This window comes from Carcharhinus amblyrhynchos, chromosome 11 (genome assembly GCF_965287045.1).
Source record: "Carcharhinus amblyrhynchos chromosome 11, sCarAmb.v2.hapA, whole genome shotgun sequence".
Taxonomy (NCBI): Eukaryota; Metazoa; Chordata; class Chondrichthyes; order Carcharhiniformes; family Carcharhinidae; genus Carcharhinus; species Carcharhinus amblyrhynchos.
The window spans coordinates 73,833,216-73,852,083 of record NC_137334.1 but is presented as its reverse complement, the minus strand read 5'-3'; the positions used below and the strand labels follow the sequence as shown (position 1 = coordinate 73,852,083).

The 18,868-nt window shown below is 40.5% G+C and overlaps 1 protein-coding gene across 6 annotated transcripts in view; it reads left to right on the top strand.

Moving 5' to 3' along the window:
- Positions 1–18,868, top strand: part of gtdc1 (glycosyltransferase-like domain containing 1) — a 304,588-nt gene that overhangs the window by 259,398 nt on the left and 26,322 nt on the right. For 5 of the 6 annotated variants that reach the window (XM_080199376.1, XM_080199377.1, XM_080199373.1 and 2 more), the window contains one exon: positions 1,124–1,215. The exons of the other annotated variant lie outside the window; for it this stretch is intronic. In XM_080199376.1, coding sequence (XP_080055502.1) covers positions 1,124–1,215 — 92 coding nt within the window. The remainder of the gene's footprint in view (positions 1–1,123; positions 1,216–18,868) is intronic. 6 annotated transcript variants of the gene reach the window in all.

The window sequence follows — 18,868 nt, the reverse complement described above, 5'->3', positions numbered from 1 at the left end:
TTCACTTAAGTTTCAACTGCATCTCCTATTCCTTTCTTGTCATGTAGTTATCCGAAATTCCCTTACAGGCATCTATGCCAAGCTGTACTCCATGAAATTCCCACATTCTAAACACTCACAGGTTAAAGAAGCTTCCACTTCATTTGTTATTGAATTTATTAAATACCTTATTGAATTTATTGAATTCTTTATTAAATTTATGTGTTACAGATAATTTTGCTGTGTGCCAGTATATTTGTTTAAGCAGTTTGTGCATTGTAGAAACCTTGTGCCTCTGTAGAATAGGCTACCCTTTGTTAGGAAAAAATGTTGTTTTACCAGTGGGTTGGATATTGCCAGAATTTTCTACCAAGTTTCTATTGGCAACTCGGTACTGGATTTAATCCAATGTATACTAAGCTGCAAAACAGGTATCGTGGCAGAACATAGCCAAATTGTGCACTCTAGTCTTCACCACAAAACCCTCATCCCTTTAAGAGCCTAGTTTAATGCCAGCATGAATTCAAAGGCGCATCAGCAAACTATGGCCAAACTCCAAGCCAGCATCCTTATTCTGCTTGGCATTTTGAGGCACCAGTGAGTTAATGTCTATTTTGAAGATGGCACCTTACTAAAGCCTGCCAGTATACACACACACACGCACTGTAACCACTATGTTGCTTTCTGAAGACATGGCCCATAAAGTTCATCGGAGCTGCTCCCGTTCCATCAACACCACATTGCTGGATGTGAAATAATGGCGGCTGAGTGAGAGCAATTCCAAGAAATTGCCCTTTGCTGATTTTGACAGAACCTTCCCTACATGTGGCACAGTTGTAGAATTGTCAAGTTGCAACTTGAGAGGTGACAGGAGAACAAATGAAGGATAGTATTGAGATAAAGAAAGCTACATTTTCAAGCAAGGGTACGGATGGTTCACCATGAGTTTAGCATTGCAAAGTGTATAATGTCCTCCCATAGATCCATTTGATCTAATGCCACAACTTTGCTCTGTTTGTTTGTTTCAGATTCCCATGGAAAACTGAACAATATACAAGTGTTAATCAGTAAAGTAACTTAATGTTTACATACATACCTTCCCCAAGGCATGCTTCACAAATACATCCATCTGATTTATTTACAGATTTGTACCTCTATTCTACACCTGAACAGCTGTTTAAAAGGCTTCAAAACTTCTGCAAAAGACCAGATCTTGCAAGAAGGAATGTTATTAAGGTAGTTTATTTAATCAACATGAAAAACTTGATAATCATTTGTTTATCAAAAGTTGCATTTACAAGCTGCTGCCCATTACATTGCAGGCTGAAGTATCAATGCAATGAACACCTGAACTGTTTCTTCCATCTTTATTTTGTAATTGAATAAATTAGAACTAAGCCAAAACATTCACAACACTAATTGAAAACTGCTACTGTTCAAAAAAAGTTTTGTGTTTACTGAGCATTGCTAATTGAGTTCAAAAAATTAAACCTCAAAATTTTAAAAGATAGAAAAGTTTAGATATTGTATGTTCTGTTTATTTAAATTAGGATGAACAGGAAAACCAGTGCTTCTGGTGCTGCATGAACAGGAATTGACTGATTCCAGTGAACTACATTAGGGACAACAAATGTTGAGACACTGCTGTGTTAAGATGGTTTGAATTTGCATGGTGTATCAAATCCATTGAACAACTTCAAGATTTTTTTAAAAAATGGTTGTGAACACATCTATCTCTTTCCAGATGTTTAGCTGACCTAAGATTAAGCCAAACTTGTTATCAATGCCAAACATCTAGCAGGTTAACCCTTGAATGGATCAGTTGTCTTGCCTTGAAAGTTAAGTGTCTGAAAGTTAGGTTCAATAAAAAAAACCATGCCAGAGCTGAGGGTAAGTGGCAAGAAATTTGAGGAGTATTCCTCTAATTCATTGTCAAGTTAAAGTGCATGATGATTTATTTAAGTGCATGCTCTCTTAAGTTTTTTTTGAATGATCATGCACCTGCAACATCTTAAAGGGACCAGCCTGTGCGTGGCCCGTGTGGGACTTTAGCCATGCCTCTGAAATGGTTATGCGATCATACTTATTTACTTCTCTTTGCACCATCAATTCATTTGTTTTGTTTTGAATGCCATGTGCATTCAGATACAGAGCCTTTAGTTTTGTTCTTTTATTATTTTTGTAACCTCGAGCCTTATCTGCTGATTTATTCTTCGATTTGTACTCTCTGTCCCTTCCTGCCACAGTCTGTTTACCATTTCCCATGTTAATATATTTCTCACTTGCCTTGACTCTGCACTTTGATTTACCACATCTTCCCAAATTTGATTCCTTGCCCCGACTGTTTAGTTTAAAACCCTTGCCATTTCCCTAGTTATTAAGCTTGCTGGAATACTGGTCTGGACGCTGTTTAGGTTCCCAATGGTACAAGTTCACAATGATACAGCTCCAACATTTCCCAGTACTGGTGCTAGTACCCCATGAACCAGAATGTATTTCTCCTACACCAGTCCTTGAGTAACCTCTCTAATTTTATTTACCCATTGTCAATTTGCACATGGTTCACTTAATGCTTCCAAGATTATTACCTTTTGAGGTTCAGTTTCTTAATTTAGTGTCCATCTCCTCATACTGTCAATGCAGAACCTCTTTCCTCGTCTTACCTATGTTGCTGATACCTATGTGGAGCAAGGCCACAGGATCCTTCCCCTCCCACTGCAAGTTCCTCACCAGCCCTGAGCAGACATGTTGGACCCTGGCACCAGGCAGGCAACACAGCCATCTGGACTCATGCTCCCAACTGCAGGAAACAGTTTCAATCCAATCCCTTTGACTGTGCTGTCCCTTGTCACTTCCATATTCCCCCTTTACTCCCTCTGCTTAAATGGCTTCCTTCACCAAGGTACCATGGTCAGTCCATTCATCAACATTACAACTCTTCTCCTCATCCTCACAGATTGCAAGCACCTTGTATTTGTTGGAGAGACTGAGCGACTGAAGCAGCTTCATCACCCTATGCAGGTTCCCCTTCCCTGCCTGACTCTCAGTCGCATCCTCCTGTCCCTGACCAGGACGAAGTCTAGCGTTCTGCCTAACCTAAAACGAGTGACTGCATTCTGGAACACAGTGTCCAGATAACTCTCCCACTCTCTAATGCCCACTCAATGTCCGCAATTCAGACTCCTGTTCTGCAACTTAGAGCCCAAGATACTTAAGCTGTTGGCACTTTCTGCAGATATGGTTAAGTGCAATCAACTAATGTTTGTATAAAAGGATACCTGCATGCACTAGAATAGCTTGTAGATTTCTTGTTGGTTGATATCTTACAATGATCATTTAAGTTATGCCTACAGATTATATTTATAACGATAAAGCTAATGTAAATTTATAGTACCAGAACTGCTTGTGTGTAGATACAACTGTAAGCATACATTTCTTCCTCTATTCTGCGCAATCATATGGCATTTATTATTTTGTGGGATGTGAGCATCATTGGCAAGGCCAGGATTTGTTGCCTACTCCCAATTGTCCTTGAACTGAGTGGCTTGCTCAACCATTTCAAAGGGCAGCTAAGAAACAACTACATTACTGTGGATCTGGAGTCACATGAATGCCAGACCAGGCTGGCTGATTTCCTTCCCTAAAGGACATTAATAAATCAGAGGTTTTATGAGAATTGATGGTTTATGGTTGCCAATACTAAGAGCACCTTTCAATTCCAGACTTTATTAATAGAATTTAAATTCCAGCAGTAGGACTGTTCAGTGACATTACTGCTAAACCTCTATTTTCCCTGAATTCTTTAAGTTTTTACGTATTTATCAGATATAATAGAGTTTCATAGAACAATTCCAAAATTCAACTGGATTCTCAATGGGAAGCATGTGTTTCTTGACTAAAGTCAAACCGTAACGTGAAAAGGCCAAAGAATCTAGTAACTTAACTGGCTTACACTGCAGTGCTTTTCTGAAAATCGTCTGGTATTTTGTTAACTAAAGCAACGGCAGCATTAATTCATTGATAGCTTTTTACTGGACCGGTTTATCATCGCTGTAATTTCAGTAGCTATTTAAATGAAACTTTAACATAAAAAGAATCCCATTAGTTTAACTCTGCAAAATGGTAAACCCCTGTCAATTAGGTCAAAAATGTGCAAAACAAAAACGCAATTTAACACACAATTTCAAGGTCATTATCTTTCAATGTCTATTAACTTGGCAATGGTTCAGATGCCAGCTCATAATACTTCAGAATGCTGAGTGCACAGTTCTGTTCCTCATCATTCCTGCATACTGCACATTCCTCTGGTTAGGTCTGAGCTTTAAAGGGAAACTGTTGCCAACTCTCCAGCTGCATCCAGTATTTGAACCTTTTCTAATTCATTAATGTGTGCTCTTATATTTTTGCAGTTGTTACTTCCCTGAATGAATGATGAGGTCAATTGTCTCTTACAGCATTTCCGTGAATCGGTGCCCCCTTTCTATATCTATGGTTCATTTTAGGGAGTGTTAAATTCTGGCAGTGAAACATAAATGTGATTGACAAGAATGTCACCACATGCTGAATGTACAGTATTTATCATGGCCTGGAAACATTTTCAAGCAGTGACTGGAGGTTGGTCATATGGGGATTGGGTGGTGCAGTGGGTTAGCACACTGTCCTTTCATCTCTGGGACCTGGAATTGAATCAAACCCAGATTGATGGAATGAAAATCCCTTTCAATCGTTCCTGTGCAAATTTAGTTTAGACAGTTTTAACATGAACCTTAGTGAACAGCAGTGAGCAACACAAAACTGTAAAAGAAAGACACTAGCTAATACAAAGGATCACACACTGCTGGGCCATGATTCAGACAATAAGGGTGTTTTGTTCTGTTTGCTGCTGGTGTCGCTGCATATAGCACTGGAAAATATTTTATAATCACGGGCAACTGTCTAGATTCACACTTGAAGAATGACCACTTGAGTTTTGGAAAAGAAACGCTAGAGATTGCGGGAGGAAAGGAAAATAAACTGATTTGTTGCAAACACTCTTTCAGTAATGGCAGTGAGCTAGATATATCTCCAAAAATTCCACCAAGAATTTTTTGTCATTTATTTGTCCTGTCAAGTTTCCAATTTTATCCAATCACAGAAATCTGATCAGAATGAGGAAGTACTTCAAACTATTAACTCCTTAAGCCTGATCCTACCATTTGCAGATTTCCACTCTGTATTCAAATTGTTTTTCAGCCGATAATGGTTAATAAAGTATAAGGAAATCAAACATAGATGAGAAAAACTAATACTTGGCCAGACTTGCAATCAGTGCTGCCCAATGTATTCCCTGTGATGTGTAAAGCAAATGGTTGCTGACATGCAGAAACATGTAGTAGTTTAAAAAATTCATAATTCTGACAATATGATGGAAATTAGCATTTTAGGAAAATTAACACCAGTCTAAAACCAAGTGCAAAGTGATAATCTTGATTTGAAAGTGGTGCCCTGACCACCATAGCCTCAATAGAACAGAAAATTCTTGTGATCTTGAGTGCTGTAACAATGAAAGCATCTTGATCTATTGATACAGCCTTTTGCTCTTTGTTCGTGGGTTCAAGCTCCACAGCAGAGCCGAATTTTAATATTCAGACCTGCCCACTGTAGAGGAGGCCATTAGCTGGTTGGAAACCTGAAAAAATAATGGAGTAGATTTGCAGGTTGCTATTTAATTTAACCATAGCATTAACATGCCACATCCAGGTTTCCTAACAAGTCAAAACTGGTGTGTGGACGTAATGACAACCCACACCTGACTACTCAAGCCCTGATTTAAAGGGACCCTGGCAAGGCACTGAATGGAGTATTTCTACAATTATGGCGAAAGAACCAGCATCATACTGATGGAGCCTCAACACTGGAACGCTGCCAGCAGCGTTCCACTCCCCTGTGAACGGAGAGTGGCCTTGTTTGTGAATCACTAAAAGTTAGCATGCAGGTTCAGCAAGCAACAAGGAAGGCAAATGATCTGTTGGTCTTCATCACAAGAGCGTTTAAGTGCAGAAATAAAGATGTCCTCTTGCAATTGTATTGAGCTTCCACAGTCCTCTGAGGTAGAGAATTCCAAAGATTCATCACCCTCTGAGCAAAGAAATTCCTGCTTAAATGTCTTAAATGCCCTACCCCTTATTCTGAGATTATGTCCCCTAGCCCTGGACTCATCAGCCAGGGCAAACATCCTATCTATATCTGTGCTGTTGCTCCCTGTAAGAACGTAGTTTGTTTTCAATGAGATCACGCCTCATCCTTCGGGAGAATATAGGCCCAGTTTTCTCAATCTCTCCTTGTAATACAATCCTGCCATTTCCATTGCACATTGGGGCGGCACAGTGACACAGTGGTTAGCACTGCTGCCTCACAGTGCCAGGGACCTGGATTCAATTCTGGCCTTGAGTCACTGTCTGTGTGGAGTTTGCACATTCTCCCCGTATCTGCATGGGTTTCCTCCAGATGTTCCAGTATCCTCCCACAGTCCAAAGAGGTGCGGGTTAAGTTGATTGGCCATGCTAAATTGACCCTTGTATCGGGGAATTAGTGGGGTCAATATGTGGGATTATAGTTGGCGCAGACTTGATGGGCCAAATGGCCACCTTTTGCACTGTAGGGATTCAGGAATTCTGTGAATCTGTATTGTGCTCCCTCTATGGAAAGTATATCTTTCAGATGAAACTATGCACAGGTCCCCAAGGGTGCCTCACCCTTCCCCTGAATCAATAGTGGGAATCCTCAAATGTAATCAACTAGATCCTTAGAGGGTAGCCCTTGCTTCCAAATAAACATCCAAATTCTGTTTGGATCTATAAAAATTTGTAGTTGACTTGATGCAGAAAGTGGGAATCATGGCAACTTCTTGGGTATCTTGTGTAGATATACATGATAATACCCTGGTGGTTACACACCATCTGAACATTAATAGAATTGAATCCCTTTTAATTGGTGAATCCTGCTGATTGATCTAAGGGTGTTTTGATCGCCACAGGGATGCAATCTATGACTCGCTTGAATTCAGTCTGAGCAGCATATCAGACAGTTCACTCATCTGGCTATCCTCAGCAGTAACAAAAGTGGACGTGATTGTTGACTTTGGCAAAACGGCATTGGTCGTCTGAGTTGTGCAACTGTGCACAGAGGATTGAAAATCCTGCAGATTCCTGGAAGGAGTTGAAGGTGAATTGGTGAACTTAGCACTGGCAATACATGCCTACCTGATCCATTTAGAAGGAGGTCTTTATCTAGGAGGGTGAAGATGTCTGCAATGATCTGCCACCTGAGTCAGAACCACTTGAGGCACTGGTTTTCACCTATCTCTGGAAAGCTGATCCTCTGCCTCTAAAACCTTGTGTTGATGATATCAATCTCCTGCGAGCTGGAGTTCTGTGTTCACCTCCTCAGTCCTGTGGAGTGGCAGGTAACTGAGGAGAAGGCAACTTAAAATCTTTAAAGTTTAAGTTTATTCATTAGTGTTACAAGTAGGCTTACATTAACACTGCGATGAAGTTACTGTGAAAATCCCTTAGTCGCCACACTCTGGCGCATGTTCGGGTACACTGAGGAAGAATCCAGCATGGCCAATGCACCTGACCAGCACATTTTTCAGACTGTGGGAGGAAACCGGAGCACCCGGAGAAAGCCCATGCGGACACAGGGAGAATGTGCAGACTACGCACTGCTGCTGCTGGTATTGCTGCTGCTGTTCCTCTTGTTCGTCAGCGGAGGTCCAAGATGAAGTTGCACAACCAGCTCCCATGCTGCTTAGAAGGGTGACTGAGATGTTCACATCAAAGCCAGAAAAGTCTAAGAAGGAAGAAGTCCTCCAACGCCTTGGAAATCTGCCCCAAAGTAATGAAAACGCATCCTCAGAACAGGTTGTTTGAGGAAAAAATTACTTTACATGTAAAAAGAAACAGTTATTATAACTTGACATTTAAGGGTTTTTCAGCCTATCGATTTTGTTAGCCCCACCATTTCCTGATGTGCTCTTGTCTTGTTAACCTGATAAATGTCACACAACCTTGGACACACCCAAGTACTGGCAGTTACAGGCCAGAATCCAGGGTTAAAGGTAGAGTTAATTTATTTCTTGTATTTATCTATCTCAGATCAGCCCATTCCAAAGAGTTTTCTTGTGTGCTCAGAACTTAGCAATGGTTAAATATGGATGTTGAGTTCCCAAGATGCTAACAATTCTTGCTTCTATTACAAACCCTCCCTCACTCCCAGTCTTCTGCATGTACCAGTACCCACGAGTTAATTCTTCATTCTGACACTTCCATTCCCCCCTGACCCCCACTCCACACGAGAAATTCAGCACACAATCTAAGCTGACACTATACTGTGATGACAGAAGTGCTGCATTGTTGGAGGTACCATCTTTCAGATGTAATGTTAAGCCGTGGATCTTCCTGCCCATTGATGTAAAGGAACCAAAGGTACTATTGAAGGGTTTTGTTTCCTCAGTCAGCATCTTTAAAAGCAGATTATCTAGTCATTTTAGATATTACTGATTGTGAAACTTTATTATACAAAATTGGCTGCCATGTTTGCCCACAAAATAATAGCAGCTACACAAAAAGATGCTTGGCGAAATTTTCCCAAAAAATTCTAAGTGCCATAACACCATGAAAATTACCGTCCTCCATGCTGGTCTTTTGGGCGAACTTGGCTCTGCAATCTTTCAGCACTCACGTTTTCTTGACAGCTGGGAACTTTGCGCCAGTATGGGGTGGCTTGGGGGGAAAGAGGGTGAGGAAGAGGAGGAAGCCTAAGTACACCATTGCGCATGGTGCCCCAAAAATTAAACGAGTGATCTCCTCCCACCCCCCCACCCTCCCAATGGACATCAGACCCCCCCCGGCACTCCATCATCGGCGGTGCCATAGTCAACCCCCACGCCAACATGGGTCACCAGCAATGGGGCACCAGGACCCTCCCAATGAGTCCCCTGGTGGACCCCTGATCACTTATCCCATCCCCTACCCCCTCTTAGGTCACACCCCTTGGCACTGCCCTGACACACTTATGGTGCCCAACCAGGCCCTGTCATGGTATCAGGTGGTCACTGCCCAATGGAGACTGATGGCCATGCCCCTAAACCCCTGGGGGCTTCAGTGGGTTCCGATTCCCCCTTGTGTGCCCATGGCACCTGATCTCCACTACTACAGAGCAGTAGTGATTCATGCCAGCGTAACGTCTCACCTATGAGGGGGAAGCAGCCATTCCAATCTTGGTAAGGGGATTTAAATGTAGTAATTTTTATGCCAATAGGCTTCACACCCTTTCTGGATGCAAAGCCGTTCTCACTGGTAAAAAGATAGCCGGTAAGATAGCAATCAGATTAATGCCAGGCGCAATCGACCAGCGTGGTGAGCTGGTAAGATCACACCTGCTTTGATAATAACATTCTTTTCTTTCTAAATGACCATTGGCTGTGGTAGTCCAAATGAAGATGCTCACATTTTACAGAGTAGTGCCCTATCAGCTAAGTGATCTGGTTTTTTGGATTTCTTAAACAAGTGCCTTGGGACATTTTATTCTGTTAATGGTGTTCAATGAATACAAGTTATTAACAAATGAGCAAGTGAAATGGGTTAGGCCATTCTAAATGCAGTTCACAGAAGATTCATCTAAGGCACAGAATTGCCCAATGTTCAGCATTACTGGTTACTAAAATGTCCATCTTGATCAGAAAGTTTGTAAAGATAGGGGAGGAAATGACAATGTCACAATGTTGCAATCAGATTTCTGCTCAGTTTGATTGGGGACTTTACTATAGTTTCCTGCCAAGAGAGTACTTCATGCTAACACACACAAGTAGAAAAATATTCCATTCCCTAGTATTGACAGAAAAGATTCACAATGTGTATCGCCCTCAAAGTATTTACTGAAGTTGAAGTTCTGGTCAGTGTTTGAAGCCAAAGGGCAAGAGTGAAAGAATTATTGACTATAACTCTCTGCTTGTAGGAGCTAAAGTTTTTTTTTAACCTTGGCATTAAAGTTAGTGAATTTGATGATGTAATGATGTCCTTGGGGTTTAAGCATTATTATTTATAAATCGGTCAATATTTTAACACTGTCACTCTCCAAAATGGTCAAATTTGTATACTGTTGATCTTTGAAACACTGGATGGTATAAAATGTTATTAAAGGACTGATACTTAAACTGTAGCCAAAGGGTAAAATAAATACTGACTGACATTTGCTAGATAGAAATGTTAAAGTGTTGTCCCTTGGAGTTTAAGTAACCTGTGCATGCAATAATACATCCTGCATGACCTTTACGGCCCTTTTGGCAATATTTAAAACTCACAGCGGAAGCTGAACTTTGTCTAACCAACTTGCTTTTTTCTCTTCAATTTTTATTTCTCTCCCTCCCTCTCCAAAAATGTACTTCTGTATTCATTAATGTGAATTACTCACATGTTTTAATCATTTGGTTGAATTTCACTTGCATAGAATCCAACTCTATTTTCACAGTAGCTAAATGCACAATGATATACACCTGAATTACATTGAGAAATTTGCTTTGTATTTTAGTTTTTCTCTTGCCTCTCATTTTTTTTAGCACCACAAACCAATAAAATTGATACCTAAATTTGTGCCAGGAAACAAAAGATATGATTGTATTATCTCACTGAATCACTGTTGAAAAGATGCTTGCATGACTCTATTTCTTTGTGCAAGATTCTCACAGGTAAAACAAAAACCTTATTTCAATAATGCTATAGTCTTACAGTATTCACTGTTTCCAATCCATTATCAGGTTTATTGTCGAATAAAACTCACTTAATGGTGTTTAATTGCTTTTAAATTCAGTTATGGGATGTGGGCATTGCTGTTTTGGCTAACATTTATTGCCCATCCCTAATTTCCCTTGACAAGAAGGTGGAGAGCTGCTTTCTTGAACTGCTGCAGTTCCTGTAGTGTAGGTACTGTTAGGGAAGGAGCTCCAGGATTTTGACCCAGCGACAATGAAGGAGCAGCGATATTTTTCCAAGTCAGGATGGTGAGTGACTTGATGGCGTTCTCATGTGTCTCTGCTGTCCTTGTCATTCTAAATGGTAGCAGTTGTGGGTTTAGAAGGTGCTGTGTAAAGAGACTTGATAAGTTCCTACAGTACATCCTGTAGGTGGTGCCAGTATTGACACTGTTAGCCAGTGATGGAGGCTTCTGGGAAGGGTGGCAATCAAGTGGGCTGCTTTGTCCCAGATATAGTGTCAAGCTTCTTGAGTTTCACTCAGCCAGGCAAGTGGAGAGTATTTCATCACACTCCTGACTTGTGCCTTGTAGATGGTAGACAGCACATGCCACAGGGTTCTTTGTCTCTGACCTCTCTCATAGCCACAATATTTGTAAGGCTAGTTCAGTTTCTGGTCAATTGTAACCCCCAGAATGTTGATGGTGGGGGATTCAGCAATGGTAATGCTGTTGAATGTCAAAGGTGATAGTGTTTAGATTCTCTCTTGTTCGGGCTGGTCCTTGCCTGACAGTTGTGTGGCATAAACATTACTTGCCACTTGTCAGCTCAAGCCTGGATATTGTCCAGATCTTGCTGGATCTGCACATGGACTGCTTCAGTATCTGAGAAATATCAAATCATGGTGAACATTGTGCAAACAACAGCAAATGTTCCATCTTCTGATCTTATGGTGGAAAGAAGGTAAAACATTGGTGAAGTAGCTGAAGATGTTTGAGCCAAGGGCAATACTCAGAGGAATTTGTGCAGTTATTTTCTGGAATTTAAATGATTGACCTCCAACTACCTTAACAATCTTCCTTTCTGCCAGGTATGACTCCAACCAGTGGGGGTTTTCACCAGTTTTGTACAGAGGACTCCAGTTTTGCTCGGGCTCTTTCATACCACTTGGTCAAATGCTTTCTTGATATCAAGGGCAGTCACTCTCATCTCACCTCTGGAATTCAGCTCTTTTGTCCACTTTTGAACCAAAGCAGGTCAGGAGCTGAGTAACCCTGACCAGTCCATACTGAGCAGCAGTAAGCAGCTAATTGCTAAACAGGTGCTGCTTGATAGCACTGTTGATGACCCCTTCTATCACTTTACTGATGATTGAGAGTTGACTGATAAGGCAGTAATTGACCAGGTTGGATCTGCCCTGCGTTTGTGTACAGGACATCCCTGGGCAATTATCCACATTACCAGGTAGATGGTACGGTTGTAGCTGTATGGAACATCTTGGTTAGGCTTTCAGAAACATCTGAACCATAAATCTTCAGTACTATTGTTGTAATATTGTCGGGGCCCATAGCCTTTGCAGTTTCCAATGCCTTAACCTGTTTCTTGATAACCAGGAGGGGTGAATCAAATTGGCTGAAGACCAGTATTTGTGATGCCGGAGACCTCCAAAGGAGGCTGAGATGGATCATCCACTTGGAACTTCTGGCTGAAAATTGTTACGAACATCTCAGCCTTACCTTTTGGATTAATGTGCTAGGCACTTCCACCATTGAGGATGGGATATTTATGAAACCTCCTTTTACATGAGTTGTTTAATTGTTCACCATTCATGACTGCAGATTGTAAGTCTGATCTATTGGTTGGAAATCACTTAGCTCTGTCTGTTCCTGCTGTTTATGCTATTTGTAGTCCTGTGTAGCTTCACCAGGTTTTCCCCTCATTTTTAGGTATACTTGGTGTTGCACCTGGCACATCCTCCTGCACCCTTTGTTAAACCAGAGATAATCCACTGGCTTGTTGGTAATGGTAGAGTGGAAGATATGCTGGACCATGAGATTGTAGATTTTGGTTGAGTGCAATTCTGTTGTTGCTGATGGCAACGGCACCTCATGGATGTCCAGTCTTGAGTTCTAGATCTGTTTGAAATCTATCCCATTTAGCACGGTATGAGTGCCATATAACATGATGGACGTTATCCTCAATGCGAAGACGCGATTTCGCCTCAACAAGAACTGAGATGGCCACTCCTACCAATACTGTCATGGACAGAGATATCTGTGGCAGGCAGGTTGATGAGGATGTGATGAAGTATGTTTTTCTCACTTGTTGGTTCCCTCACCAGTTACCACAGACCTAGTGTAGCAGCTATGCCCTTTACAGCTCAGTCTGTGGTGGGGTTACCAAGCTACTCTTTGCGATGAACTTTGAAGTTCTCCACTCTGAGTACATCCTGCACAAGAGATTTTCTTGCCCATGTTTAACCTGAGTCTGATAATTCATGGGGTCTGGAATTGACCTTGAGGACTCCCAGGGCCATGCCCTCCGAACTGACTTCCACCATCTCTGCTGGGCTGTCCTGCAGATGAGGTAGGGCATTCCGAGGGATGATGATGGTGGTGTCTGGAATATTATCTATAAGGTATGATTCTGAGAGAATGATTATTTCAGATTGTTGCATAATGAGTCTTTAAGACAAGTGCCCAGATGTTAATAAGGAGGACTTAGCATTGTCAACAGGACTGGGCTTGCCATTGGTGTTTTCGGTGCCTGGGTCATTGCCAGGTAGTCTGTCCGGTTTCATTCCTTTTTATTGACATTGTAGTGGACAACTAAGTAGCTTGCAAGGCCATTTCAGTGGGCATTCTAAGAGTCAGCCACATTGCTGTGGGTCTGGTCATATGTCAGGCAGACCAGGTAAGCACAACAGATTTTTACAACGATCGATAATAGTTTCATGGTTATCATTAAACTTATAATTTCAGATTTTTGTTCAATCCAAATTCCACCATCTGATGTGGTAGGATTCAAGCCCGGTTCCCAGAACCTTTTCCTGGGTCCCTGGATTACTAATTCGGTGACAGTACTACTACTACTCCCTTATTAACCTTCATCTCAGCCCTGTCAATGACATATTTACAGAAGGAACAGATCTCCCCAAGTGCCAAAGTTAGCTTTGCTGTTAGAAAGACAGTGAGGGAGGAGAAGTAATGCTAGTGGAGGAAATGAGAAAGAAGCTGACAGGACATCTTCCTGAAGACAAGTAATTGGTTCCTGGAAAAGAAATAGTAGTGTCCTTCCCAAATGCAAGTAGGTAAATAAATAAAGTCCAGCTCACATACAACGTATTCATAAATTAAATTTCATAAATGTGCAGCAAGCAGCTCTTTAACTTTAAGCCTTCTGCTTTGTGCTGTGACTAATACGGATCAGGAATCTTCTATCAAATAGGCCACGTGCAGTGGAGATGAATGGGATGGACAGGATAGAGGTGGAAAGACTCTTCCCGCTCAAAAAAGACAGTAGGACTAGGGGGCACAGCCTCAAGATAAAAGGGGGGCGGTTTAGAACGGAGTTGAGGAGGAACTTCTTCACTCAAAGGGTGGTGAATCTCTGGAATTCTCTGCCCGTTGAAGTGGTGGAGGCTGCCTCGCTAAATATTTTTAAGACGCGGGTTGATGGGTTTTTGATAGGAGAGGGGATTAAGGGTTATGGGGAGAGGGCGGGAAAGTGGAACTGAGCAGCGACAGAACAGCCATGATCTTATTGAATGGCGGAGCAGGCTCGAAGGGCTAGATGGCCTACTCCTGCTCCTATTTCTTATGTTCTTATGTTTCATTTAAGTTCTATCTTCTATTTATGACTCCACTTTGTGGTCATATGACAATTGATATAGGAACTCCTGAAACATGAAATTTGAAACATATATAAAATTAGCTCAGAACTTCAAGGGAAATTCATCTTTATTGATGGTCCAGCCAAATTCTGTATTTTCCCCAGTCCAGCAGAACTTTGCCAAATCAAGACTTCATCATCCATTGGTTAAACCTTTCATCACAAAGAGAACACAAAATATATTAGGCTTTGGATTAATATTAATACTTGCATGTTTCCTTTGTTGCCAAATAACTCTGAAGCAATAAGTTTTTTGATTTTACCTCAGGCAGGCCAAGGAGACTGGCTAGATTTGAGGCTTGGGAAATTTTAACCGTTGGGCCTTATCAGCTGGCCGGAGATGGTAGGGGGAAGAGCACAATGTCAGGGAGCAGGAGACCACTGCTACAGACTGAAGAAATGGCCCATGGCACATGAAATAGATGGGCTTGGGCCAGAGGAGACCTGAAGTGACTTGGCCCCAGCCTACTTGGAGTCTCTTCTATCTCCTCTTCCTGTTGAAAAAAACCACAGTTATGTCCCATGCCAGGACCTAGGTTAAAGTGGCAGTCAGGTTCCAAATATGTCAGTAGAGTCCAACCTGCATATTTACAGATGAATTTCAACAATTTCTTGTGGTTGTCTTTACTTCCTCTGAAAAGCAGGTCGGAATAGCAACCTACAGGATCAGTAGGTGAGTCCTATGTTCAGCTTTAACTACCTACGCTTAGAGTTTATGCTGGACAAGCAAGGTTAAAATTGCCTCTTTGGTATATTGAAGGAGAACCTTTTGATAAAAGCATTTTAAATTTAGGACTTTTATTTGAAGGCCCATTTCCTGTTAACATGAGCACTCGTCAATGCATTTGAAGAAAGGGTTTGTTATAAAATATAAGGATTCCACTTTTGAAATGCTGGCATTATTTGAACTTTGATTTACCTCACATTAAATACACTGTAAACAACAGTTTGAATATAGAAACCTATCATTCCTTCAGGTAAAATTGTTTCCACACAGTTTCTTTTTAATGATTTTCCCATTGCTAGACCAGGTTGTTGCGAGACAAGGTTTGGAAACATCTTGCCCAGATTCTCTCTAAATGGATAGTCTTGCTGTCCATCAGAAATATTCCCAGAGGTTGTACAGGCTGGGAACTGTAACCAAATGGCTTGAATTTCTTCTACTAATATGAAGGACCAGGAAACTACTGTGTCTAACTTCTCACATAGATAAAGGCCACCAACAGACAATATTTTACAGGCATTTCAACCACAGGAAATGTTTGTATGATTAACTTATATAAGAAAATATTGTATTAGGAACCTTATTTCCTGTAATACATGCTTACCTGCATGGGAAAATCAAGATGGTAACAAATAAAATTTAACATAATACATGGAATAATTTTAGGGTCTTGCTTTATGCTGTATTTTATTGGTGGAATTTGATGGATGTTCATGCTTGATTATTCATTATTCAAGAATGATTCATTTTTATCAGACGCCTTCACTTGAAAGTTTATCCATGTATTTTCCTCACTTCAGATTCATAAGTTCTTTATATCCTCATCTATTTATTGCCAATGTTTGAATGTGAAATTTGAACCAATTCAATTCATAAATGTGAGATGCCTGCGATGTGACACAACAAGTACAAAAGACAAAAATAGACTGATTTTATTATGTACTAGTTCATTCCCTGTGGTGTTACTCATGAGCAGTGAAAGGGTGTTCTACAAGAAGAGATATCTTCAGTGGCAACCTTCATGATAAATGAAAATATATATTCATAAAAGGGCTGCTAAGTATTTGGCAGGCCCAGATAGATTAAGTAAGAGTTTTGATTAAATGAATAGATTAAGATTGTATAAAGGGTGGAAAATAATGAGATTTGGGTATTATATTATGTACTGAAGGAATAAGGCTAAAGGTAGAGGAAGAGTGAAGGATAGTGAATTACCAGTCACAGGTGGTAGAAAATATTAGTGGCAAAGACTAGTATTGGGGTATGGGATATTTGGAGCAGAGGCATGAGGTTGTGAGCATTTGGAGGTGTCTTGAACGTGGGGGTAAGTGAGTAGTTGAAGCTGCATACCCCTCAGTTTGCATACAACGGGTAGCTGAAGACATGAATGAGCAATGGGGAAAGTGAGTGATTAGGAGTTGGTCAATAAACATTGGGGCTCATTTGGGAAGCAGCGATTTTTGATCCAACACTATCCTTGGATACATGGCTATGTTAACTGTGGTAAATTAGATTATTTCCATTTTCTAACTATTAATAAAACATAGGTGTTGTTGATGGAAGCCTTTGTATTTACTTAAAAAAAATTTCAATATTGTATTAACAAACAAATAGTTGCACTCAAAAGGCACCTTTCATGACCACTGAATATCTCAAAGTGCTTTACAGCCAATCAAATACGTCTGAAGTGTTGAAATTTTTGTAATACAACAAATGGGGCGGCCACTTTGTACACAGCTAACTCATAAAATAGCCGTGTGAAAATGACCGATGATCTCTCTTTGTGACGTTGATTAAGGAATGAATATTGGCCTGGAAACTGGCAATAATTCCTATGCTCCTCTTCAAAATATTGTATGGGATCTTACCTTAGTTTACAGTTTCAACTGAAAAATGGCACCTCCAGCAATAGAGCAGTCCCCTTTGTGATCAAGCCCAGGAATGGAATTGAATTTATTTTCTGAATCTGAGCCAGAATTTTCATATTCAGAGGCAAGAGAGCCAAAGCTGAAATTTGTGCCACAAAAAAAGGATGATAACCATTCAGCCCATCTAGCTTATCCTTTCACAGGAATTCAGAATCCCTCTCACCACAGCAACCAACTCCATTGTGAGCAACTTGAGTGTTTGTTTCCACTGTTCTTCTCGGATTACCTTTCCTGGTATTAATTATTCTTTGACAAAAATCTTTCTGACATCTGGAATTACTTGGAAAGAAAAATGGATGACAAAAATGGTGGTTAGTAGCTATCTCCACAGTAACTTCCACTCTGTTATGATCCTACTGCAACCCTGGTTTACCTTCCTGGGCAGGGTTCATTTGTTAGGCAGGATGGACTTCTGCAAGTGGGTGCTGGACATCGAAGAATCAGATATTTCCATGGGTACAAGATCAGAAAAGATGCGAATGCTGTTAAAGAGAAAAATTATTCCAAAGATTGGAGTAAGGTTCCACCAGAGCACTCAGCCAAGGTTAGGATCTTGGATAGCTGATTGCAGCTGGTGACATGGAGAGAGAGAAGGCCACTACAAGGAATGCTGAGACTATGTGCTTGATATGCAATTCTCACGTGTTTTTCTCCCTGAACCCCTCCATGTTGACTAGGAAAGAAATGCTGACAACAGAAATCCTGTGATTTGCAGCACGTATCATAGCTCAAGGTCATAAGCTTTCTGTCCCTTTGAAATAAATATTTAACCATTGGTAAATATTGAAAACTTAAAATTCATCCCACAATTTGTTTTCAACTAACTCAGAAAGGCATTCCATTTCACTTGTTGAATTTTATAGTCGAGTACATTTGCATGAGTCTGCATTGAGTGAGCCTGAATAAAGTTTTACAGGTTACTGTTCCAAAATGTACAACACAAAAGTGGAGTGCTGAGGTGTGATGAAAGAAATGCTTAGGCAGAGCATTATATTAATAGCAAGATAGATTACATATTTGGAGCTTTGTATCAGCTTTTGAAAATTGGTTTCCTGTCATAAACACCAAATACACACTCTCGATTGAGAAAATTCATGTTGGTTGATCTGGCGATTTTGCTGATCAGGTAGAAATTTTGAAGGCTTTGATGCATCTTTTCCTTGGGGCCCCATGATTGAAAGCACAATTGGTTGGGCTACATAAAAAAAAAGCAAGACTCTTATTGTATTATTTTATATTTTGCCATTTGCACAGCTGTAAAAATTGAGTTGGGGGCTTGATAAAATATAATGTAGAAAATAAACTAATTGCTCCAGATAATAATTTGACTTTTTCAGAAATATCTAGTGAATAACATAGTCTTGTATTTATTACTAAGCAGTTGATACCTTAAAATGTGGGAAGAAAATTCTAGCAATTTATGAACTTCCTCCAAATTTTACAATGCATTTTTTTTATTCTAAATTCGATGCAGTCCTCCATTTATTTTCTGATTCAAAGCATTTCTTTTGGACCTCATCTGCCATTATTACCACAGGCACGTTTTGCTAAATTCAACCTTGTAGACATTATGGCTTCAAGTCATGTGACAGGAAGAGCAAAGCTTTATAAGATTAG